This window comes from Quercus suber, unplaced genomic scaffold (genome assembly GCF_002906115.3).
Source record: "Quercus suber isolate HL8 unplaced genomic scaffold, Cork oak 2.0 scaffold_66, whole genome shotgun sequence".
In the NCBI taxonomy this organism is placed as follows: Eukaryota; Viridiplantae; Streptophyta; class Magnoliopsida; order Fagales; family Fagaceae; genus Quercus; species Quercus suber.
In genome coordinates, this window is record NW_027069531.1 from 192,412 (window position 1) to 220,127 (window position 27,716).

Genomic DNA, 27,716 nt, shown 5'->3' on the forward strand with positions numbered 1-27,716 from the left:
GACTTGCTTGCCTTTTATTTCAGGTATGATGCTTTCAGGTTATCAAACCACCTCATGGCCACGGGTCCAAGACTAGAAGGGAATACCTTGCACATCAGAGCTTCATCTCTGGAGTAGACAGCCATCCTTTGGTTAAAATGGCTCACATGTTCCACAGGGTCAGTTTTACCATTGTAGATAGTAAAGGTTGGCTGGGTAAAACGCCGAGGAAGCTTCGCTCCTTCAATCCTACGCGTGAAAGGTGACCTGGAGATTTGATTCAAAGCCTTGCTCATGGCATTATTGCCTACCCCTCCATGTGGTGGCCCATGAGGTTGCTTCTTACAAGGGTGCTCATCCTCATATGAAAAAGATTCACTGATTGGAGTTCGAGATCTCTGCTCATAGGTGATGTCCTGTCCGTCATCCGAGTCGTCATCAGAATGCGAGGCAGCACGTTTTCTTTTCGCATGACGCAACTCCCTTCTTAACCTTTCAATCTTTATTTGCATGGTGTGTTTTTCTCTGCATGAGAAACATGACTTCCGCCACGAGGTTGAGTTCGTTTAGTGTGTGTAGTATGCACACTGCCTTCACGGTCTTGCCTCCGCTCCAAATTGAGAAAAGGATCAACATGTTGGGACACCCCAGACTCTGCCAGTTATTGCCCTGGTTCAGCCATGATCAACCGCTGCTACCTCATTTTACACTCAACCTCTTCCCACAGACGGCGCCAATTGTAGAGTTAGGATTTGTGGCCCAAGTCCAAAACAATAAATTTGTAGAGTATGGGTGAAAGAGCTAGGTTAAGTATTGGGTTGATAACAACGAATCACAACTTTCAAACAGAAATCAACACGAATTTACACGTAAAACCTGAAAATCCGAGGAGCTATATTATTGTTTATTTGATGAACAAAGGTCTTAGGGCTACAGTCAAGTTCTCTCTTTCTCTCTTTTGTTATTTTTCCTCCTCTTTTTCGTTAGGAGCCTCCTTCCTTTATATAGCCACTCTTCTCCTCATCTCCATCGTCCACTTGTTCCTCATCCGCGAGTTTGCTTGAGCACATGTCATGTCAAGCATCTTCTTTTATCTCTGTATGAGTGGCGGTAGGTTAGAATGCACTGTTCAGGGGTCTTCTCCACATAAATGCGGCCAGAAAAGTTGCTGCAGAGTATTAAATACGGTGGTAGCAGCTTTCCCCTTAGATATTTCTCCATCCTTATCGTTTCCCAGCATATTCAGAGCTTATCTTGATCAGATGGAGTCCTCGGAAGGTCATTTTGGTCTTTCACACACTCAATTGATTTACAATATTTGCATCAGAGGATTGCAACTTCTTCGGACAGGAGATATCCTCTTCGGATTGTAATAATTCTTACTTCTGAGGGTCCCATTTCCAGATGGGCCCTGCCTTTTCCATCCCCTTCTTCTCGGTCGCAAAATAGCTCTCCTATGGGCTTTCGGCCCATTATGTTGGGCTGGGCCCTTTTCCCCCCACAGTTGTCATTCAATTTTTCTCTCAAAAAATTTGTATTTTAATTATACTAATCGCTAACCAATGTGATGCACGAGGCTCAAAGCATATTATAATTTTTTTAACCCGTAATAGTACAAAATGTCAAACCAAGAGCAAAATGGGGGCAAATATAAAGAGAATACAAATTGACTAAAATAGGGATGAGAATCTTAACAAACTATGTTAAGAAAAAGCAATTGCCGATGTAAATCCTTCAATTTAAGAACTTTCATGGCTTTGCAATTAATGCCTAAAAACCAAGTCTTATCTGGTTGAAAATAGCTAATGAATAAATAAAAAATAAAAAAGGGGGCTCTCTCCTTTTCTTCCAACCTCAAAAGTGTCAAGTAAGGATCATAGAATGGATTATGAGCAATAATAGAAGTCCACAACACAAATCTTGGTAAAAGAAACCACCTACAACATTTAACATTCTGTGAGGTAAAAAATATGACAATCCAACTACAAATTTGAGTTAAAAAATTAATTGCAAGTAATATAGCAAAGCATGGTTCCAAGCCAAAATATTGATTCTAAAACAATAATAGGTTCAGGAACAAAATATGATCCAGCTAAGATTTTCGCAAAAGAAGAAAATGCTTTTTTTTTTCTCTATATTTTCATTTTTCTTTTGCTCCAAATGTGATGAATAAATTAAAGTTTTAGAAGACAACAAAGATGAAAGAATTGATGTATAGCCCCAAAGTCTTAGTGCATAGGATTCAACTTAAGCAATCTAGATGTTAAACTCTAGGAGTTTATACTTTCTTTTTCAGCTTTAGATGTTTGTGATTCTGTGGGTTCCAATTAGCTCAACTGGTAATGTCTCTGATAGTTGTATAAGAGATCTGGAGTTCAATTTCTGCCTACACCAAAAACTGATTGGTGTTTTGGTCTGATGATAAAGAGGAAAAAAAAAGATGTCTGTGATTCTCATAAAAAAAAAAAAAAAAAAAGCTTTAAAAGTAAATATGCACCCTTTCATCAACATGTTTAATATAAGCACAGGCCAAGGAAAAAAAACCATAAAAAAATAAAAATAAAAAAGAGAGAGAGAGAGAAAAGGAAAAAGAAAAAGAAAAGAATCCTATAGAGTTGAGAAAAATTACATCTCAGGGAAGATGCAATTAACAATAAAATTACTAAATTTCTAAAATTTTTTTTATAAACATAGTACAACTATTTCACACACACACACACACACACACACACACACACACATATATATATATAACATTGTACAACTTAAAACGATGAACCATAGAACAATGGAGACCATTGTTCCCCTTTTTTTTTAATAGTAGAAAAAGGAACAAAACGGAATAGTAGAAGAATTAAACTTTTGGGTTGTATTCCTTGCAATCCTCCAAAACCAAAAAATAAAAATAAAAAAAATAAAAAAAATAATCAAGTGTAACGACTTAAGGAAAAACGCTAGCCACATCTGCACTATACCTCAAAAGGACCAGTCACAATTGAGACTTCTTGTAGTTGTTAATAAAACTCAGTTCAACCCAGTAAATACCTGATGTGGGACTCAAAACACACCCACATACATCACACAATCAATCAAATTGGGGCATCACAATCTCCCCCACTTAAATCCCTAACGTCTTCATTAGGGCCCACTTTGTAGGGTAGTGTCCCTGAGCCCACACGGGGTTACCGAACTTGGCTTTCATACTATATGTAATGACCCAAGGAAAATGGCTAGCCACATTTGTGTTATGCCTCAAAAAGACTAGTCATAATTGAGGCTCCTTGCAGTTGTTAATAAAACCCAGTTCAACCCAATAAATACCCGATGTGGGACTTAACACACACCCACACACATCACACGATCAATCAAATTGGGGCATCACAATTTAAAATTGTCACGCCCCGAACCCAACTATAAAGATAGGCATGTGACAACTGCCGTACGCTTATAAAGTAAGCACCCTACAAGTGTGCAAGGCTTTCTTACCAACTAAAATTTATCCTTAAAAATTAAATCAAATAAATCCAAAATACCTCATCAATTTCTTTATGAATAGATCTCCAATAATTTAATAGGAACAAAATCCAAACCTCATGTACATAATGCCAATTAGCCAATAAATATAAAACTATTAGAAAAATCACTAAGCTTCTTTTCCTGCTCACAACACAAATCAAAACTCCCAAAACTTGCTATTCTTCACAATCTAAAACTGGAGGGGAAAAAATAGGTGAGCTGACAATTCAATAAGTAACCAACATTCTAATAAGTTCTATCAAGTAATAAATTTGTAAAGTAATAAGATGTAATATGAGTTTTCAAAAGTTATAATATACTATGTGTTTTCAAAAATAACTAAAGAAGTTTCATAGTCTTAAAATAATAAGTTGGAAATAGATCACATACTTTAATCTTACAAATATATCATAGATGGTTTAAAAGTAGTCAGTTTCAAATATATCAAAATCTATAACTTACAATAGACTCCAAAAATACATAAGCAATTTAAGTGACTCAAAATAGTTCAAATACTCAAACATTTCCAAAATCGTATATGTAGTTTTAAGGACTCAAAATAGTTCAAATATTTAAATGTAATTCATATTCTTAACAATCTTATGACTATGGTCACACTATATCCCCGTGACTGGGCATCAAAGTACCAATGAATAACCCCCTATTGGTTTAGGTATCAGAGTACCAATGAATAACTTCCATTGGTTTGGGTATCAGAATACCAATAAATAACTTCCATTGGCTGGGTATCAGTACCAATGAATTGCCCCCATTTGTTTGGGTATCAGAGTACTAATGAATAACCCCCATTGGTTGGGTATTAGAATCAATTCATAGTCAAATTGTTCATAGTCATATATATGAAATCATAATTTCTAATAAAAATATATTTTATTCAAGCATGTATATAAAAATCATATACTCAGTATTAAAATATATTTGTAATAATCTTTTACTTGAAATTAGTAATACAATCGAAATAAAAATTCTAACAATTATAAACAATTTTCAGTAGTTAAAAATACATTAATATAAGCAAAATAAAACCCAAGTAGGATAAGGTTATTTACCTCTAAAAGCCATATCAAAAGGAACTTCTCCCTAACACTTCCTCTAAAATCCTTAGATATCACCTAAATAATTTTTCAAATATCATTTACTCAATAATCTAATATTTTTAAATAAAACTTATATGAATACCCGGCCAGAAGAGAGACTACTAAAAATTTCCAATAATTTTGCACTATTATCTCATAGTTAAAAATCCACATACTCATAATATATATATTTCCTCCACTTTCTGTCACTAACAATACCTAGGGATAAAGCCTATAGATACACCATACGTATAGCCATATAGGGTCAAAAGTACACCACCTAATCTTTTATATGTGTGCTCATATATATATATATATATATATTAATCTCCATTCACCCCTAGTTCTCTTTGAGATGAGGAAAGAACTAGGGAAAAGGTACTATATTCTATATCATACAAAATCAAGCCTACACAACCACCATTACCTAGACATGGCAAAACGGTCGAGTCAGGTTGGGTCGGGTTCGGGTCAGGTCAATCGGGTTATAGTTCAAATGGGTTGTAGGTCAAAAAGGGGTTATTTTAAATGGGTTAAAAAGGGGGTTCGGGTCAATCAGATTGTGAGTCGGGTCGGGTTGGGTTGGGTCAGGTTGACCCGTATTTTTCACATGAATTTTTTTTTTTTTTTTTTAAAGAAAACAACATGTATTTGCCATTTGGAAAGTCATGCAACAAATTACTTGATGTAAAATGCATTACTTTGAATTCACCACTTATATCAAGAATGAACTATTAATACTTATTCAATAATTTTAAAATCATACAAATCCTAACATTGCTATCTAAAACAAAATAACACAAAGATAAGAAAAACAAATACACAAGTTTTATTTTTACACAATATCAACATCCCAAAATATAAAACAAAATTACAAATGACTTATTGGATAATTCATTTGACAAAAAATAAAAACATATAAGAAATTTACAATCTTGAAAATTAATTTTATAATCTATTGTCAATTGTGGTTGGCACTCTATTTCAATTTGAGATATACATTAAAGTTTAATTGTTTACTTATTTATACATTTTCTCTTTTATGAATATCATATCATTGTTAAACAACACACATTCTAGGAAATATCATAATTTATTTTGAAAATCCGTTTATTTTGGACATAAATTGTTAAAAAATAGGTCTAAGCATTCATAATTTATGTTAATTTGATACTTTGGCTTCATTATTTTCACACTTGTGAATGTTTCTCACATATGTCTACAATTTTAAATTTATATTTTTAACTATACTGTAACCAGATTATCTTGGCATGTACTTTGCTATTTGATATCTAAAAACTTTACTCATTACTGAATGCTCAACCATTCATCTTTCAATTAATTTACATGCAGTTATGTAAATGTCTCAATTGTTTCCTTAAAACTAACAACAAACAATTAAACCAATATTGTCTTAATTTTATTAATTTTTTTACCAAAAAAAAAGTTTTAAAAAATGGTTTGGGTTCGGGTCAGGTTGACCGGCAAAAAACACAGGTCGGGTCACGGGTCAACCCGTTTTTGATTCGGGTAAAAAAAAATTGGGTTCGAGTCAGGTATTTTTCAAGTCGGGTCAGAAAATTCTAACCTGTTTTGCCATGTCTACAATTACCTTTTGCAATTCCAAAACCCCAATTCGGTAAACCTGTGCAAAACTGGACCCAAGAGCCTTCTTTTACACTTAACGCAACATAGGGCACAAAGAAAATAAATCAAATTCCTTCTTCGTTTACATCGTTAATCTCATTGGATATATAAACAATCTCACTATTGGCCAAAATACTCACATAAAAAGAATATTTTAATTCCATATAAAGCCTAAATTTGACAAAGAATAAGATTTCTTAGGTCTTACCTCAAGTGTGCCGTCAATCTTTCACTACTTGAGCAAACTCAGAAGTCCTCCTCAAAAATATCTATCGTTATACTCTAACTTAATTAGCTTATATATATAGTTAGGGTTTCAACCTAATTTTCTAAAAACTCCCTTAATAATATTAATTATAAAAACTGACCCCACAAAGAGATTTACTTAAATACCCCTCTTTTTAAATCCTTTTTTTTTTTTTCGGGGTATCAGATCAAGCAATAGGGAACCAAACAAAATAAAAGAAAAATAAGAAAAATCCATATGGAAAAAAGAGAGGAAAAAACAGGGATGTACAGAGATTCAAAGGTGAGAATTGAGGCAATGTGGTAATGGTGGAGTTTACAAACAAATAGAGAGACAACTGGATATAATTTGGGAAAACAAATTTGAAAAGAATTAGGAGAATTACCTGACATGATAAACCAATCAAAATCTCATCCTGATAATATGGGTTAGTTGACAATTGAAGATTTGGGTGATTTTTTAAGGAGGTTAGATGGTGAGAATTGGAGATTATGGTGTGTTGGAGAGGGTGGATCTACAATGTTTGCCAAGAGAAAAAGAAAAACTTACTAGTTGGGGTAGCAGAGACACAGGCAGAGGAGGAGTGGGGGGAACGATAGAGAGAGATATTAGTTGTAATTCCACCATCATTGAAGTAGAATAAGTAGAATTTTCAAGCTCTTGAAACATATATCTAATATAGTTTTACTTAAATGAAACTATTGTAACACTTGATAAGATCATTATACGTTAAAGAGAAATAATAAATATATAAGATATAAAACCTAAAATAAAAAGAATCTAAATTAAAAAGAAAAAGAAAATAGTAGTGATATTGAAAATTGTTAGAGTTTCAGAAGTTTCAGTTATATATATATATATATAGATTATTGAATCATATTTATATTAAGCCAAAATTCTAGTAATCATATAAATCAGCAAGTTGTTTATTTACTCTACACCTGAGGGCTAAAATGATTAACATAGATTTTGCCGGCGCTATCCAAATTTTACCTCCCTTGTGATGCTTTATTCCAGACATGTTTTGTACTCTTATTATCGGCGGAAGGAAAGTTTAACAAAAAATTTTAATTTATTTTTCCTTGGACTAATGAGTAATGAATTGAAGATCCTCAACCAAAAAAATGGATAATGTGATATGACATGTTAATTGTTCTACATGCAATATATGCTAATTTCATAAGCACCGCCACGCACCTTGTACGTACGTACTGATGAGCATCTCATCTAATTAATTAATTTACACCATTGCGTGGCCCGGGCCCCATCTAATCTATTACCAATACTGCAAAACAGCTTACCATGCACATGTAATGGATCCAAAATAAAAATCTTTACCAAACCAAACCCCATGCTACCCCATTAATTTAAAGTACTACTACACCTTTTTAGTTGTTTTTACATAATCTTCGGGTGAAAATATCCTCACATCCCATTTTATATTAACCGAGTAATAATCTTCTCTTTATTTCCGTGGAAAATTCTAGTCAAAATAGGTTTTTATTTATTTATTTATTTTTATGTTTAGCTTTTAGTATCATTAAAAAAAAAACTATATTTGATCAACAAAAAATCCTATTTGAAATATTACTTATTTTTTATATTTTCTAAAAAAAACTTATTTTTTATATTTTTTTTCACTAAAATTTCTAGAAAACAACTATATCTCACATCACCTTAGATGGAGAAAGTTTAATTTGTATTGATGGAAAATCTTGTGTAATTCAATATTTCGTAGAATCAAAAAATAAATCAAATGACAAAAAATATATATTTGATCAACAGAAAAAGTAAGACTTACTTTTTAGAGATTATTTTTCATTAATTTTTGTTTTTTTTTTTTTTTGAAATGGTAAGCTAAATAAGAGTATCTTGGAATTCGTTTTCCAGCTCATTAAATGTTGCTACCAATCATAAGAAAATATTTATTTTCTAGAAAATATTTATTTTCTAGAAAATATTTATTTTCTAGAAAATATTAATATCAAAACAAACAAAGACAGTTGCAATTACTAAAAACAACTCTATCTCATTTTGAGGTCACTAGCTACCAAACATAAGAAATGAAATAATTTAAAAACGCAACAATTAGGACATAAACATCACTTACATTATTTAAAAACCACTACACTACCCTATTTTTTTTTTTTTTTTTTTTTTTTTTTTTTTTTCCCACTACGCTAATTCCTTGAAAAGATATATCATGACCAAAACTGATACAATACAAGAGAAAGAGAAAAGTAAAAAAAGAAAAAAAAATAGTAACAGGATCACAATAATGGCACCCAACCTACTCACATGACATATGGGAAGTCCCCCCTCAACTGTCCACACCCACCCCATAAATGCTATGCTTGTTTTTCATCTCTACCTCCTCCACCACTATCCGCATGTATATTATTCCTTCGCACAAAAAAACTCATCACATTCTCGTAAGCTCACTCATCTTGTTCAAACAAAAAAATATATAAATATACAAACAGTACACAATGAAACCCATAACCAGCTTTCTCTTAGCCATTCTGGTCATCACAGTCTCAGTCTCTCTGGCAACCCGACCCGAATCTGACAGGTCATTCTCAGCCCAGCTCAAACACTCCAAGGACAAACCCAACAACAACAACAACAATAAAGGTGGTGGAAGTGGAAGTGGAAGTGGAGGTGGAACTGGAAATGATGGTGGCATGGGCGGGTTCTTTAGTCCTGGAGGCGGGTTCAACATACCTGGGTTTGGAAATGGTGTTGGAGGCGGGTATGGAGGCGGGTTTGGAGGTCCAAATGGAGGGTACTCAAAAGGTGGTATAATAAGGCCCACAGTGGTGTGTAAAGACAAGGGTCCATGTTACAACAAGAAGCTCACATGTCCAGCCAAGTGCTTCACTTCATACAGCAACTCAGGCAAGGGTTATGGAGGTGGTGGTGGTGGTGGTGGCTGCACCATGGATTGCAAGAACAAATGTATTGCTTATTGTTAGACCTTTGCTTACTAATAGCACAGGCTTGCTTGTAATAGTTTCTATAATCACTAGTAGTTATCACTTAAGAGTAAGTATGAGATGTAGTTTTGTATAAGATATGCTATTATTATGTTATATTACATATATGGTATTTGCGTAAGAATCTCCCTTTTTTGTTTTTTGTTTTTACCCCAAACTAAATTCCTACCTCTTATTGGGCTCAGGATTTATAATAAATAAATAAATAAATAAGTGGAGAATATGTAGTGGCTTACAGGGTGGTGGACGTTTTTGTGAAAAGCTAGATGTGTTTGGGATCCAGGTCCATTTTATTTGTGATGTGAATTTTTTTCATATTTATGTGTTACTTTCAAGATCGAGAATTGAAGTTCTGAAGTAGAATTCTTCAGCTGAAATTTCATTCGAGAAGGCATAATAGTGAAAAGAATGAAACTAAAGAATGGAGGAAATTAAACTTGCACATTTCACTGCAGGGATACGGATTATGGACCCCAAATCTCATTCTTTAGGACATAAAATTTTCTTTGACGAACATAATATATGCTCTTAGCTCCTCAGTCAAAAACTGGAATCCGTGAGAGCCCAACTAGATTGGGATACTGTTAGATACGTCAGCAAGATTAAATGTTCCTAATAAATTGCCAGTGTTTAAAAACAATTGAAATAACTAGCGCTGAAGTAGATGAAACTTGGACTTGTTTGGTAACTCATTTTTAAAATCCTTTTCTGTATCATAAGAGAATTTGACTTTAGGAGTGGTTTTCAGGGTGAGAATTGTGTGTACCTTTCCCTTTGGTTTGTGTGAGTTTTTATAGTCCTTGTCTTTATGGTCTAAACAAATATTTGTATTCATGAGATGGGAGCTGTTGATATTAACGACTGACTTTTATTGTTTGCTAACGGCTATTCATCTATTGGTGCCCGTATGTTACTCCTTAGTTGTCTTAAGTATTGAATGTCTTTTATGGCTTCGTCCGTTATTGATGTCTATACGTTACGCTTTGCATTGAATAGCATTTAATTCAACTGTCGAGAGATGGACGATCTTATTAATTCATCAGTAATGAATGCGAGGGCTTAGTGGACTCCAATGATCTTCTACTCGTTGGTCTATCGGTTACGCTTCTGCCTGTTCGGTGCATTAACTGTTACTCATGTCATTTATGGGGAATTTATTTAATGTATGTTGTAGTCGTTCATCACATGGACGATGCTAGCTTGATGGATGAAGCTTGCTTTCTCTTCTTTTGTAATGGTTGAGGCATTACAGACCAGAGCATTGACTTATGTAACGTCTTCTTTCCCATTGCTCCGTCCGTTATTCCTTGTCATAAATGCTTGCTATAAATGCATAACATATCTTGGGTTCGTCAATTATTGGATGACGAAGCCGTTATTTTTTGGACTCATCACATAATAATATCTTATTTAGTTAAACTGTTTTCTTGAAAACCAAACTAAGAAAATGGCTACTCAAATATAGGGGTGTCCATTAGTAGGTCCATGTTGAGTTTGATTTGATCAAGTGGTGGAGACTTAGACCCATTGTTCATCGGTATGGGAGGTTGGATTGGATAGATTTGATTCTCACCGGTTGCGGTCGAATTCGGGGGAAATTGGTAACAACGAAAAGAGGCGGAGCAATCAACGAAGATCTCATTAGATTCGTTGCCAAAATGGGTGGATCTCCATCAACTTTCACTAGACATGTTGCTGGACTTAGTGGAACTTGCTAGATTTAAGGGTTTTCATTATCAGATCAGGTAGAGTCAAATCTTGGACGATGGTGGGTCTCCGCTTTCAAAAACTAGTATTGACTGGTCCAATGGCTTGGACAACCCTACTTAAATTTTCTATGTAAACACTAAAACTGAAAACATCTTTTAAGTGTTTTTAAGATTGATTTTTTTTAAAAAAAAAAAAAATTAACAAAAGCACATTAGCAATTTCATACTTATTCTTCCAGTGATTTTTGTAACTGTTGATGCAGTGCCAAACCCTAGGATTTAAGTCTCACAAATCCACTGTGCTACCTTACAATGATCATGTGCGTGTTGCCTCACAAATTGAATGAACCTAACCGCTACAAAGAACCCCAACACCTTCAACCTAGCCTTCCCTCCATGATCCGTGCCTCATCGACTAGTTGCTCCTCTTAAACTCTCTCTCTCTCTCTCTCTCTCTCTCAAACCTTGGATTTTGATTTTGCACAATTTGAGACATGGTGGCCAAGGACTTGGTAAGATTGAGAATTTGTTGTTGGTTTGTGTGGGCATAAGCGACCACGAATGCACTCTTTTCCTTTTGAGATGCACAAGTGGTTTCATCCTTGTAATAAGAAGTATGCCTTGGTTGAAGGTGGACCAAGGCGGAGAAATTGAGTTGCCACCTAGATTAATAAGCTTATAACAGAATCGATAAAAAATCTAAACCAAATAAAATCACATCCACAGCAGAAATTAAATGGCAAAGATATAAGGAAGAGAGATGCAAACACAAGGACAACACACGATGTGTTATCGAAGAGGAAACCGAAGCCCTCGATGTAAAACCTCTCTGTCGCCCTCCAAACGGTCAATAATCCATTAAAGAATGAAGTTGGGATATATGAACAGTAGAAGACCCTCTAAGCCTAATCTACCAAGTGTACTTAAGCTCTCCAAACTTCTTGCTCCAACGAGGTTACGCCGAACCTTTGTCTTTTTTAATTTACCGGATTCCACTATAGCTCATAGCATCAACTAATATCCATTGGTCCCTTCCTAACTGCTTTCCAAAGCACCAAAAAGCCTTCTCACAAATGTGGGTATGGTGAGAAAAGGATTTGGCCAAGAACCTCTCAAGGATGTAACTGTAAGGTTGAATTTAATCAACCATCTTGTTGGCTTTATTCCGTGCCAAATTTGCTTGTATTTTAGCATTTAGTAACCTTGTATTTAGGTGGGAATCTTGTAAGGGTAGTGAGTGAAAGAGTGTGAAGAAATGCTCAAGATTGTGTAAAGAAACAGGAACTCGTGACTGGATCTCGCGGGTGGCTCGCGGCTTGCAAATCGCTAGAAGTTGGACACGTGACAAGCATGCCAGAAGCTGAAGAGTCGCGCCAGCTATTGCACTACAAGACAAAAGTCCCAAGTTAGCCAGGCTGTTAGCTCGCAGCTTGAACTCGCGACTCAACCAAGTCGCGAGGCCAAGTCACCAATTTGCCCTGTTTGGCAAAAACTAATGTTTCACATTCCATTCTCACCCTAGTACAAATACCCCTCATTCCCACGAAATGTAGAGAGCTTCTAGAGAGAATTTTGAGAGAGAAACTTTAGAGAAAACAAGATTGCCTCATCCACAATCTTCACCTAAGAGACTCTTCAAATTCCTCTACTCTCTTCCTCTCCATTGATACATCCTTGAGAGGTTCTTGACCAAATCCTTTTCTCACCATACCCACATCTGTGAGAATGTTCTTTTGGTACTAAGGGAAGCAGTTTGAAATGGACCAATGACTATTGGTTGATGCTATGGTTGATAGCGGAATCCAGCAAGCTAGAAAAGAAAAAAGGTTCGACGTAACCTCGTTGGAGCAAGAAGGTTGAAGGGCTTATGTACGTTGGTAGATTAGGCTTGGAGGGTCTATTGCTGTTCATGTATCTCAACTACATTTTCTAGTAGATTATTGACCACTTGGAGGGCGGCGGAGAGGTTTTACGTTGAGGGCTTCGGTTTCCTCTTCGATAATACATCGCGTGTTGTCCTTGTGTTTGCATCTCTCTTCCCTTTATCTTTACCATTTAATTACTGCTGTGATTGTGATTATTTGTGGTTTAGTTTGTTTATCAATTTTGGTATAAGCTTGTTATCATCTTCCGCACATATATTGTTTCATATAAAGCTTGAATTGGTAATTAGTTCTTTGGGGGTCTAAACGTTCATAGTGTTTTCAATGTTATTTAAACATTCAGTAACAATGGAGAGGGTGAGAGTAGAGGAATTTGAAGAGTTTCTATATAAAGATTGTGGATAAGTCAATCTTGTTTTTCTTTAGGGTTTCTCCCTCAAAATTCTCTCTAGAAACTCTCTACATTTCATGGGTATAAAGGTATTTATACTGGGGTGAGAAAGGAATACGAAGAGTCAGTTTTTCCAAAACAAAGCTAGCTGGCAACTTGGCCTCGTTACTTAATTGAGTCGCGAGTTCAAGCTGCGAGCTAACTGAATGGCCAGTCTAGACTTTTTGTCCTGTAGTGCTACAGCTGGCATAGCGATTTAGCTTCTCTGCATGCTTCACTCGTGCGCTTCTTCTGGCGGCTTGGCAGTCGCGAGCCACCCGCGAGATCCAATCGCGAGTCTCTGCTTCACTGCAAAGTCTTGAGCATTTCTTCACACTCTCTCACACAATACCCTTACATGATTCCCACCTAAATACAGGGTTTTTAAATGCTGAATTACAAGCAAATTTGGCACGGAATATAGCCAACAAGATGGTTGATTAAATTCAACCTTACAGTTCATATTCATCATTAAGGAAACATTATATTTCCAAACAAATGCTTGTTCATATGAATGCATAACTTACCTCATTGCATCACAACACTCATACATCAATGCATTTCATATGCATGTTTATGGCAAAACAAAAGAGAAAACCCTAACTAGTATTAAAGGGGTAAAACAAAGCAAAGAAGAGAAGTAGAGATTTGTAAATACAAATATTAACTCAAGGTAGAAGCATGTAATATGAACAAAACAAAGAAACAGAAGAAAATAAGGTTTAAATTAGGGTTTCTGGGCTTATGCGTGTGCATACATAGGGCCTACGTGCGCAGCCCAGTTGTATGCGTACGCATACGCACCCTAAACTCTAGCCTAGAAAGTAAGAACAACATAGAACAAAAACTAAATCTAACAACCTATCATGCTTAAGAAAGAAAAACAACATAAACCTACACTAAGTAGACATATTAAAACTATATGAAACAAAAAACAAGAGAAAAATAGAATTTAAACAAAGAAAATGATGTAAGAAGAGCTATAACCTTTACCTCCAAAATAAAGGCTCCTTGGCATGATTTTTACTGTTCCCTTCAGTCAATCTAGTCACAACCAACCTACAACAAGTTAGTTAAACCTTGAAACTCGAAGATCAAGACCAAAAAAGGTCTCAATCAAAAAAATATTGACTTCAGGGTGTTTTGTGAAAAACTTTATTTTTGATTCACTATTTCTAGCGAATCTTGTGTGTTTTCCTCCTGGATTCTGTCTCTTGAAAATGTACCATGTATGACTTTTTATAGTAAGAAAATAAGGGTTTAGAACATGCCCCAGATCATGTGGGATTCGTTTGAAAACCAATCTTTAATGTAGAAAAACTTGTTGTTCATAGTTTTTGGAACCCTAGCATGCAGTGTCTATAGATGCCTCTCTTTTGATTTGTGAGCTCAGCTAACGAAATCAAAAGAACAAGAGACAAAACATTTTGTTTCGACATATAGATCAAGCCCAACCCACTCACACAGCAAATAACATGCATACATGGGGCGAGGTACAACTTTGCAAAGTTGTGTGGGATTCCTATGTCCGAAGTCCCACCTTTGTTACTTGGGAAATGAGTAACGACATGTTCACTATCCTAGAACCTGTTTTGCCAATTGCAAGCAAAAGGAGAGTTACTCACTATCCCAGAGTCATTAAAAAGAAAAACAAACATGTCCAACAACCTTAACCATCAACCATGTTGGGTTAAGATAGCTTGACCTCTATTAATTAATTCAATTATCCAAGTTGATTAATTAGGTCAAATTATATGCAAATTATGGAGGCACCAACAAATCACCAAATAAACTAAATACAATGGAAATTAAATTGACACGGTGATTGTTGACAAATGGGGAAAACCTTTCGCAAGGCAAAAACCCTACTGGGTGAATTTAAGGTCACCACTCCTAAGAATCCACTAATCAACAATCAAGCAATTACAAGTATAAGAAATATTACCACTACAGTTGAAATACCAACCTACAGTTGAACCTTTGCTCTAATACTTAATTGGACTTGATCTTGTAGTAGCCTTCTTTTCTTTAATGCACAAATCTCCAATATGTGGTTAACCCTTTTGCACGGATCCCAGTACATGACTAACTCTAGCAACTTGAATGGTTGTTGTTGGCTACAAAGTTCTTCACTTCATCAACAACAAGGATTAGGAAGAACTTGGTTATAAAATCCTATGGCGTACAAACACAGTAGCTTCTCACAGGGGAAAAAAATAAACTCTTGGTCTTTCTATCTGTGTGTGATGGCTCTTATAATAAGCCTTATATATGTGTCAAAATTTAGATCTAGAAATTCTAAATTCGTAAAGCTCGATAGATTGAGCTTGTGTCAAACTTGTGTCGAGCTGCCCATTAAGTCTCGATAGTAGCTTTTTGTCGAGCTTTAGTAAAATAGGTTTTCTTCACATGTTTCTTGGATCAATCTTCATGTCTTTAATACAACCACTTGATATGTATCAAACCTAACTTAGATCTACCTAATTTACAAGTAAAGTGCATTTTATCAAAGGGTTAGCCAATTGCATATAAAATATGACCCTAACAATCTTCCCTTTTGGTAATCTGTGACGAAACCAAGCATAATTATGAGAGAAGTATAAACAATAATCTCCATAACTATTACACATAGAATTACATAAGTCTAACTAATACAATGAACTCTTGAAAAACTTTGTAAAAAGAGAGATCATGGCATGATAGACTTGCAACCTGTCTTATCTAAAACACTTAAACAAGATTCATCAAGGCATCAAGTGTGAAACATAGATAAGTTTTAGAAAAGAAGAAACATGTATATAGCGAGGAAAAAGAAACAACACATTTAAGATAAAGGTTAAGAAACATACATCATCATCATCATCATATATATATATATATCAAAAGAGTATAATGTACGTGAAATGGTCACAAGACCATGGTACGTGAAGTGAGAAAGATACATCAAAACCTCACTACATCTCTCAAAGCACTCTCCCCTTAACTATCTCTATGCTAGCTTTCCCTTTAACAACATGACTACTTTCTCATAACCAAAACTACTCCCCCTTTTTGTCACGAGTGGCAAAGGTTTGATCACTAAGAAAAAATCATCTCATCATTACTAGAAAAGACAAAACATCATCATCATCATCATCTCCACCATCAGAAGAATCCTGAGCAGGCTCGGGTGAAGGAGAAGGAGCAAATCCGCTAAGACAAGACTGATGGTAAGCAATGCGACCAATCCTGGTGTTCATTTGACACATCTCATCATAAATATGGTTAAGAAGACTACCAAATTCAACACGCATGTGCTGAAGCTAATCCAAGATGGTAGCAAGTAAAGCCTTGACTCTAAAATATGAGGATGGAGCAGATGGAGAAGAGGATCGAGTAGCGTAGGTAGCATCCTCAGCAGCTTGAAAAGCAGCCTCTTCCTGCTGAGTGGGGGGGACTTATCACAAGGCCACTTGGCCTTAGAGTCTAGCTATGCATCACTCCTCCGGATAGATCCCTGAGTAATGGCACCCATGATCAAAAAGAAGGAAGGGGTAGAAGGAATAGTGACGTGCAAGTGTGTAAGAATGTGTGTGATAACCGAAGGAAAATTAGCTTATCACATGTAGTTGTTTCTTGGTAGATATATATCATAGATACTATCATATATGAGGGAAAGTCTATAGAAAGACCCTCCAAGAGAGAGAAAAGAAAATGAGCATGAGGCTTAGTAATAGTGTTAGAGTGTGACCGTGGAGTGAGAACAAAGGTTATCACCATATTAAGGATCTGAGGACCCTTAGCAAAGTCAGTGGTGGTGAAGTTTAGAAGATCACCCCATGACATGCCCATTTGCAAAAACGTGTGCCCAATTTGTCTCGAGAGATAGAATGGAGACGAGGGTGACTAGGGTAGTTAAGATGAGCTACCCTAGGGACATAGAGTACCTCGGAAATGAGCTTTGGGGTAACTAAGATATGTGTGTCTCTAAATACAGTAGTAAATCGAGGAATAGAAGTATTGATAGCATGTATGTTGGAGTAGAACTCCTGTATATACACGCTGGAACACCTCAAGGGTTTCTCACATAGTGATTCCTAACCCCGAGTACTAAACACACTAGGTAGAGGAGTGTTTGGAAAATCATACGAAATGACCTGGCGTTTTGAATGTATCTCCCTATCACTAAAGTTCTCCTCAAACTCCTTTTGAGATTCTGAATCATGAAACTTATCCCTAGCAGAAATAAAGGGAATAGAAGAAAAATAAGAAGAACCACGTCGAGTGATCGTGTTCTTGGAAGGGACACCCATTATCCCTAGCAGAAATAAAGGGAATAGAAGAAAAATAAGAACCATGTCGAGTGATCGTGTTCTTGGAAGGGACAGGCTTTTTTGGGTGCCATAGTAACAAAACTAATGGAGAAGGAAAAGAAAAAAGAAAACACAGTAGAGAAGATGCTTAAGAAAGAAGGAAAGAGAAGTGCGATGCATGAATATGTTACGTGCAAACCAAAATTGCATCATGGGTAAAAACCCAATCCAAACTACAACACTCACAAGATATAATCAGTTACACAAACCTAGAATGCATGAAACATTGTTATAATGAAAGGGAATGTAATGCATGAGCATGTGATAACATATCAACAAAACCCAACCCAAAAATTTTCACAAAAACTCAAAGACCCCAAAAAATTTCAAAAAACTTGAAAACCTAGGTCTAAATGCATGAGGTGCATGAAGAATGAGAAAAAGAAGAGATTTAGAACACTTACCAAAGAATTGAAGCTTGAATTAGGCCGAAACTTGAGGAGAGGAAGGATTTTAGTGAAAAGAGAATATTTGGATCGAGAGAGAAGAGAAAAAGATCGAGATATTTGAGAATGAACTGAATTAGGTCGATCTCAAGTATATATAGGATCAGGCATCTCGATAGGTCAAGGATGAATCGAGAACAAAAGCTTGATAGATCAAGAGGTATCGAGGATGTATCGATGGTGAAACCGCTTCGATGGATCGAGGATGTGTCGAGCTTCTATCGAGCAAATAGAGAGAAGAGAAATTTGGCTTAATGGATTGGGCTATCTATCGAGAGGTATCAAGAAAAACCCAAAAAACCTCGATAGAAAAGGCTTATCTCGAGAGGTGCCGAGCTAGTATCGAGCTTCTATCGAGCTAGTGTTGAGTAGACAGGAGGAAGGTTTTTCAAGGAGAGAACAACACATGTGATGAAAGCAAGCAAGATAGACACTATACCAACCATCAAAGGAGCATGTTAAGCACCCAAACACATCAACAACTTTAGATGCAAAGCATTCCTAGATCAAAACACACACTAAACAAGTCTAACCAATTTTATTTTCAAAAACAAGTTAAGACAGTTTAGTAAGCTTATATTACCACATGTGTAGATACCGTAATTTGTTCGCCCTTAATTTGCGTGTCATACCCCAAAAATTATAAAAGTATTATCTTTACTCCATGGGGCAACGGAAACATCTAGATTGACATGGCATAACCCATTCAGGCATTGGAGCACTCAAAGTGCCTTTTCTAGTCAAATTGACTGTTGAAGCCCGGCCTCAATTGGAACAGGGCGGAAAAACTGCTGCCATCGTCGTAGGCCCTCGTTTGACCACCCGCCATGGCGACAGCTCTTGCTGCGCAGGGCCTTGTTGGAGGGGCTCTTTCGATATGTATGATGGTGTGGTTCACGCGAGGCTTCGGGTGCTCTCTCTCTCTCTCTCTCTCGATGAAGGAGGGTATTTGTCTACCTTTGGCGTTATGGCAGGAATCTAGGCCAAAATTCAAGGGATTACCAAAGGTAAGTGGAGTCGCCACCAATCATTGGGTTTTTTTTAAGGTGTGAGTGATCACCTGTTTCTAGTTGATTTTACTACCAATCCTAGGTTAACAAAAATGTAATTTTTCCTAATCTAATATGGATGGCAAGAAAAATCTTGATTCTTAGGCCCGAAAGTTTGGTTATGTGTGGGGAGGGTGTTAGGCACCCTACAACACCTGTCTAAGGACAGTCCTTTGTTTTGATAAAACCTTAATTTTTGGAGATTAACAGTAAAAACATGATTTTGGCATTGGCTTTCAGGGCTTTGCATACATGAGGGCTTTGAGGTTTGGCTCTTGAAAGGGTATGGTCTCAATCTATGCTTTCCTATGGCATTCGAGTCAAGTACTAGATTTCCACGGCGAAAATTCGACAACACATCACCTTACTTTTGCAGAGAAAATTAGGCATCGCTTTGCCTTAGGTGACATGGACTGTGACGATTACATCAGAAGGAGGGAGCAAGTATATATACATACATCATGCACAAAGCAAGCACACAGAGCAGGAAAGTAAATGCCTACATCCCTAGAGCATGACTCAAAATATAGGTGCAGGAAAATAAACAGGGGTCACCATACTCTAGAGATGAGGATGAATGGTACAAAACATGATATACCAAATACAAACCATCTAAGGGAGAAAGGGAGGAGGAAGGAGGGGGTTTAAAAGAGTACATAACCAAAGGGAAAAGCTAAACTCCTAAACCTACTAACTACAGTCGCTTGGCTCATATCTATGTGCTCACGTCCTTGCCTCATTTTCTTGCGCCTGGGAGACCGTGCCCTAGCTCCATGTGTCCTCACTCCATGTGCATACATGTAGAGGCAAAGACAAGAAACCAGCAGACAAGCCACGGAAGAAAAAGATGCAAAGAGCATAATAAAGAGGCATAAAGCAGATAAACATGATAGACATGGCAAACATAACATTAAAGCAAGCAAACAAGCAAGAAGGGAAACAAGCAAGGAAACAAACAAAAGGTGGTGTCCATGAGGGACAAATGTAGGTTTGGATCGAATGTCCATAGTTCCATTGTTTTGAAGCATTGATGTTACACTAGCAAGTAAGACTCATGCATGGACATGTAAGCAAATGTGTAAAAATGCATAGAAAGCCAACAGGTGGCACAAACAAGCATGGTAAGCATATCATCGCACGGAGCGAAAAGGGAGAGGTATGCCACAATAGCACATGGCAAGACAAACATAGCTTAGGTCTAGGCACGAAAACATGGCCTAGTGTGCACAAGCACATGGAAGATGGCATAAAGCAAGTACGGCACAGATCTAAGCACACAAGCATGTGAAAAAACTAGATCTAAGCACGCGAACATGTGAAAATGTAGATCTAACCACATAAACATAGATCTAGGCATAGGCATGTGTAAAAAGTGCGTGAGCATGCAAAAGCTTAACACATAAACATGGAAGAACGTGAATCCAACATATAAGCATGTACGGAAGTAGATTTAAGCACAAAACATGGCAAAAAGCATACAAACACATAGATATGAGCAAGGCATAACCATAGACATGGTATCAAGCATGTAAGCCCATAACCCTAACATCGACGTAGAGAAAAAAGAGGAACAAAACATAGGAAACATGGCATAAAACCCTAAGCATGTCGATCTAAACATATAAGCACGTGAACAAGCATAGGAACATGTGGATCTAGCCAAAAAATACATGGAAAAGATAGATCTAGGCATAGAAAGCATGGCATAAAGCATGGCACATAGATCAGGACAAATAAACATGTGAGCAAGCATAAAAGAACATGGATCTAAGCTAAGAACATGGTAGAAACAAGATAAAGCAAGAAACATGTCAAAGAAAGCAATAAATCATGTTATTCAAGCAAAACAAACAAGATAAATGCTAGAAAAAGATTTAGAAGGTTAGGGCTATGGATGATAACCAAAAAGGCTTCATCCACACCCGTAAACCCCAAACCCCAAGCGTAGAACCAAGGAAAGGAAGATTGGGTTCAGAAGCAATACCTTGTGTTCTTGGTGAAGAGAGGAGAATCAAGAGACTTTGATGTGTTTTTTTTTTTTAAAGTGTTTTTTGGTGTTTGGAAGAGAGAAAAATGTAGAGAGAAGCTGGGTAGAAGTGAAATTTCAGAAAAATGTCTATCCTTTTTGGTTTGTGGGGGGCCTAGGGCTATTTATAGCCCAGGCGTGTTTTCCAAGGTAGAGGCCATTGTAGAGCCGCCAATGCCATTCAAGGGCCACCGGCCTCAAACCACCTCTGATTAGGCTGATCTTAACACCTTTGGATAGATCTTCATTTTCAATTTCTAAAAAGGTATGGAACTTAAAAGTCCAATGGTTAGATCAAAAGTTATGGCTCATAGAAGTTTGCGATGCAGCGATTGGTATGTCATCATGGTTTTTGTGATATCTCGGTTGTTCTAACTTCTATTTTGACCTATGAATAGTTGTTGGAATGAGAATTCAATGATCTTTGCAATGGCATTGGTTTCAATCCATTCTGGCAGCCGAATCAAAATTAGGGTTTTTAGGCCTACCCAAGATCTACTTCGAGTCAAACTTGGTCAAAGTTGCTAAAAATATTCGAGAAGCTCAGGTTTGGTGTAAAGATATGAAAAACTTTGTTTTGTGGAAGTTTGGACCTCGTTTGATCTTCGGTCAACCCTAAGGCTGACTAGGGGCATTTTGGTCATTTTGGCTAAAAAAGGCACTTCGGGTGTTCCGGTGCCCGAACGGGTTGCGCCACATCACTCTAGATGTTCTAATGGCCTCGTAGAGAGAAAATGATATTTTTGAATTTTTGGGGTTCGACTTGCAAATCAAGGGTGAACAAAATGTGGTATCAGCAACTGCCCCTTCTTTATCTAATACCTCGAGTGCAATGAGAGGTGTCAGATAAAGAACATGATTTCATATTTTGTTGCCCCTAAATTGTGTGTAGAGGCTATTCATGGATTAAGACTAGTTTTTAATTTTTTAATTTTTTAATTTTTTTTTACGATGCAATGAGAGGTGTCGAATAAAGAACGTGATTTCGTATTTTGTTTCCCCTAAATTGCATGCAGAGGCAATTCATGGATCGAGACCAGTTTTTTTTTTTTTTCTCCTGATGTGGTCGAGCTGCTGCAACTGCTTCTGAAACACTTTCTGGACCTGAGGTCAGTGTCTATTTTTATTCTTCTTCTTCTACTTCTTTTTTTATTTTTATTTTTTTTTATGGTGATTGGGAACTTAGGATTCTTTAGTAACTTGGTGATTGTGAGGTGGTGAGATGTACGACACCGCCGGTAGTTAGCCTCAAAATAAGATTAGTCAAGGATAGAGGAAATCTGAATAGCATGCTTGATGAATAATTCCGACGCTGTGGGAGTGTCGAAAAGGTCCTATACCCTGGATGCATGAAAGATTGTGCAGATCGAATGTTGGGTATCAAGCATCATAATAGACTCCAAGAACAAGAGAGGAGAACTTCCTACATGGTGGAAGTGAAGGGTCCTACACTGTGGAAGCATACAAGATTGTGCTTATATGTTGTTGGGCATCAAGCACCCTAATGACTCCTAGAACAAGAGAGGAGAAGTTCCTACACTGTGGATGGGTGGAAAGGATCCTACACCATGGAGGCATAGAAGATTACGCAGATCCGTTGTTAGGTATCAAGCACAATAATGATTCCTACGCTGTGGAAGTGTGGAAAGGGTCCTATACCAAGGAAGCATGGACAATTGTGTGGATCCGTTGTTGGGTATCGAGCACCATAATGATACCTACACCGTGAAAGTGTGGAGAAGTTCCTACATCGTGGAGGTGTGGAAAGGGTCCTATACCGTGGAAGCAAGGATGATTGTGCTAATTCGTTGTTGGGTGTTGAGCACCACTATGATTCCAACGCCATGAAATCTTGGAGAAGTACCTACACCACGGAAGTGTGGAAAAGGTCCTTCATCATAGAAGCATGGACGATTGTGCGGATTCATTTTGGGGTATTAAGCAACATAATGATATCTATGCCGTGGAAGCATGGAGAAGTTCTTACACCATGGAAGTGTGGAAAAGGCCCTATAATGTAGAAACATGGACGATTGTGCTAATCCATTGTTTGGTATCAAGCACAATAATGACTCCTAGAACAAGCGAGGAGAAGTTCCTACACCGTGGAAGTGTGGAAAGGGTCCTCTACCAAGGAAGCATGGACGAATATCGAGCACCATAATGATACCTACGCCGTGAAAGCATGGAGAAGTTGCTACATCAGGGAAGTGTGGAAAGGGTCATATGCTATGGAAGCATGGACGATTGTTTTGAACTATTCTTAGGTATCGAGCACCATAACGATTCCTACGCTATGGAAGCGTGGCGAAATTCCAACACCATGGAAGTGTGGAAAGGGTCCTACACCGTGGAAGCATGGACGATTGTGCTAATCTGTTGTTGGGTATCAAGCACCATTATGATTCCTATGCCATGAAAGCTTGGAGAAGTTCCTACACCATGGAAGTGTGGAAAAAGTCCTATATCGTGGAAGCATGGATGATTATGCTGATCCATTGTGGGGTATCGAGCACCATAATGATATCTAAGTCGTGGAAGCGGGGAGAAGTTCCTACAGCATGGAAGTGTGGAAAGGGTCCTATATTGTGGAAGCATGGACGATTGTGCTAATCCATTGTTTGGTATCAATTACCATAATGACTCCTAGAACAAGAGAACACAAGTTCCTAAACCATGGAAGTGTGGAAAAGGTCCTATACTATGGAAGCATGGACGATTTTGCTGATCTGCTGTTCGGTATCAAGCACCATTATGATTCCTACGCCATGAAAGCTTAGAGAAGTTCCTACGCCATGGAAGAGTGGAAAAGGTCCTATATTGTGGAAGCAAGGACGATTGTGCTAATCCATTGTGGGGTATCGAGTACGATAATGATATCTACGCCATGGAAGCGTGGAGAAGTTCCTACACCGTGGAAGTGTGGAAAGCGTCCTATATTGTGGAAGCATGGATGATTGTGCTAATCCACTATTTGGTATCAATTATCATAATGACTCCTAGAACAACAGAGGACAAGTTCCTACATCGTGGAAGTGTGGAAAGGGTCCTATATTGAGGAAGCATGGATGATTTTGCTGATCTGTTGTTAGGTATCAAGCTCCGTAATTATTCCTATGCCATGGAAGCGTGGAGAAAATCCAACACCACATAAGTGTGGAAAGGGTCCTATACGGTGGAAGCATGGATGATTTTGTTGATTTGTTGTTAAGTATCAAGCACCATAATGATTCCTACGCCATGGAAGCATGGAGAAATTCCTACACCACGGAAGTGTGGAAAGGGTCTTATACCGTGGACGCATGGTTGATTGTGCTAATCTGTTGTTGGGTATCAACCACCATTATGATTCCTACGCCATGAAAGCTTGGAGAAGTTCCTACACCATGGAAGTGTGGAAAAGGTCATATATTGTGAAAGCATGGACAATTGTGCTGAACCATTGTGGGGTATTGATCACCATAACGATATCTATGCCGTGGAGGCGTGGAGAAGTTCTGACACCGTGGAAGTGTGGAATAGGTCCTATATTATGGAAGCATGGACGATTGTGCTAATCCATTTTTCAGTATCAACCACCATAATGACTCCTAGAACAAGATAGGAGAAGTTCCTACACTGTGGAAGTGTGGAAAGGGTCCGATAAAGTGGAACCATGGACGATTGTACTGATCTATTGTTAGGTACTGAGCACCATAATGATTCCTACACTGTGGAAGCGTGGAGAAATTCCAACACCGTTGAAGTGTGGAAAGGGTCCTATATTTTGGAAGCATGGACGACTGTGCTAATCTACTGTAGGGTATCAAGAACCATAAAGACTCGCAGAACAAGATAGGAGAAGTTCCTACACCGTAGAAGTGTGGAAAGGGTCGTATACTGTGGATGCATGGATGATTGTGCAGATCCGTTGCTAGATATCAAGCACCATAATGATTCCTACGCTGTGGAAGTGGGGAAAAATTCCTAAACCACAGAAGTTTTGAAAGGGCCCTATACCGTGGAAGCATGGACGATTGTGCTAATCCGTTGTTGGGTATCAAGCACCATTATGTTTCCTACGCCATGAAAGCTTGGAGAAGTTCCTACGCCATGAAAGAGTGCAAAAGGTCCTATATTGTGGAAGCAAGGACGATTGTGCTAATCCATTGTGGGGGTATCGAGCACCATAATGATATCTACGCTGTGGAAGCGTGGAGAATTCCTACACTGTGGAAGTGTGAAAAACGTCCTATATTATGGAAGCATGGACGATTGTGCTAACCTATTGTTTGGTATCAATTACGATAACAACTCCTAGAACAAGAGAGGAGAAGTTCCTACACTGTGGAAGTGTGGAAAAGGTCCTATACAGTGGAAGTGTGGACGATTGTACTAATCCATTGTCAGGTATCGAGCACCATAATAATTCCTACGCCGTGGAAGCGTGGAGAAATTCCAACACCATTAAAGTGTTGAAAGGGTCCTATATTTTGGAAGCATGGACGACTGTGCTAATCCATTGTAGGGTATCAAGAACCATAATGACTCCTAGAACATGAAAGGAGAAGTTCCAACACAGTGGAAGTGTGGAAAGGGTCCTATACTGTGGAAGCATGGACGATTGTGTTGATCCGTTGTTAGATATCAAGCACTATAATGATTCCTATGCCGTGGAAGCGTGGAGAAATTTGTAAACCATGGAAGTGTTAAAAAGGCCCTATACCGTGGAAGCATGGATGATTGAACTAATCCGTCGTTGCGTATCAGGCACCGTTATGATTCCTATGCCATGAAAGCTTGGAGAAGTTCCTACGCCATGGAAGAGTGGAAATGGTCTTATATCTTGGAACCGTGGACGATTGTGTTGGTCCATTTTGGGGTATCGAGCACCATAGTGATATTTGTGCCGTGGAAGTGTTGAGAAGTTCAAACACCGTGGAAGTGGGGAATGGGTCCTATGTTTTGGAAGCATGGACGATTGTGCTAATCCATTGTTTAGTATCAATTACCATAATGACTCCGAGAACAAGATACGAGAAGTTCCTACACTGTGGAAGTGTGGAAAGGGTCCTACACTATGTAAGCATGGATGATTGTCCTAATCCGTTGTTAGGTATCGAGCACTATTATGATTTCTAAGCCATTGAAGCATACAAAATTTCCTACACCCGGGAAGTGTGGAAAGGGTCCTATACTGTGGAATCATGGACGATTGTGCTAATCCGTTGTTGGGTATCAAGAATCTCTATGATTCCTACACCATGAAAGTTTGGAGAAGTTCCTACACCAAGGAAGTGTGGAAATGGTCCTATATCGTGGAAGCATGGACGATTGTGCTGATCCATTGTTGGGTATCAAGCATCACAATATTATCTATGCAATGGAAGTGTGGAGAAGTTCCTACGTCATGGAAGTGTGGAAAGGGTACAATGTTATGGAAGCATGGACAATTGTTCTAATCCATTGTTTAGTATCAATTACCATAATGGCACCGAGACCAAGACACGAGATGTTCCTACGCCGTGGAAGTGTGGAAAGGGTCGTATACTGTGGACGCATGGATGATTGTGCAGATCCGTTGTTAGATATCAAGCACCATAATGATTCCTACGCTGTGGAAGTGGGGAAAAATTCCTAAACCACGGAAGTTTTGAAAGGGCCCTATACTGTGGAAGCATGGACGATTGTGCTAATCCGTTGTTGTGTATCAAGCACCATTATGTTTCCTACGCCATGAAAGCTTGGAGAAGTTCCTACGCCATGGAAGAGTGCAAAAGGTCCTATATTGTGGAAACAAGGATGATTATGCTAATCCATTGTGGGGTATCGAGCACCATAATGATATCTACGCTGTGGAAGCATGGAGAAGTTCCTACACCGTGGAAGTGTGAAAAACGTCCTATATTGTGGAAGCATGGACGATTGTGCTAATCCATTGTTTGGTATCAATTACGATAACAACTCCTAGAACAAGAGAGGAGAAGTTCCTACACCGTGGAAGTGTGGAAAAGGTCCTATACAGTGGAAGTATGGACGATTGTACTAATCCGTTGTCAGGTATCGAGCACCATAGTAATTCCTACGCCGCGGAAGTGTGGAGAAATTCCAACACCATTAAAGTGTGGAAAGGGTCCTATATTTTGGAAGCATGGACGACTGTGCTACTCCATTGTAGGGTATCAAGAACCATAATGACTCTTAGAACATGAAAGGAGAAGTTCCAACACAGCGGAAGTGTGGAAAGGGTCCTATACTATGGAAGCATGGATGATTGTGTTGATCCGTTGTTAGATATCAAGCACTATAATGATTCCTATGCCGTGGAAGCGTGGAGAAATTCGTAAACCATGGAAGTGT

At 37.8% G+C, this 27,716-nt stretch overlaps 1 protein-coding gene across 1 annotated transcript; it reads left to right on the plus strand.

The window, feature by feature from the left end:
* Window positions 1-8,815: 8,815 nt before the first annotated feature.
* LOC111992225 (glycine-rich protein 5) lies at window positions 8,816-9,704 on the plus strand. The gene has a single exon (XM_024024091.2). The coding sequence runs from the start codon at window positions 8,976-8,978 to the stop codon at window positions 9,459-9,461; it is 486 nt and encodes a 161-aa protein (XP_023879859.1). The 5' UTR covers window positions 8,816-8,975; the 3' UTR covers window positions 9,462-9,704.
* Window positions 9,705-27,716: the final 18,012 nt, after the last annotated feature.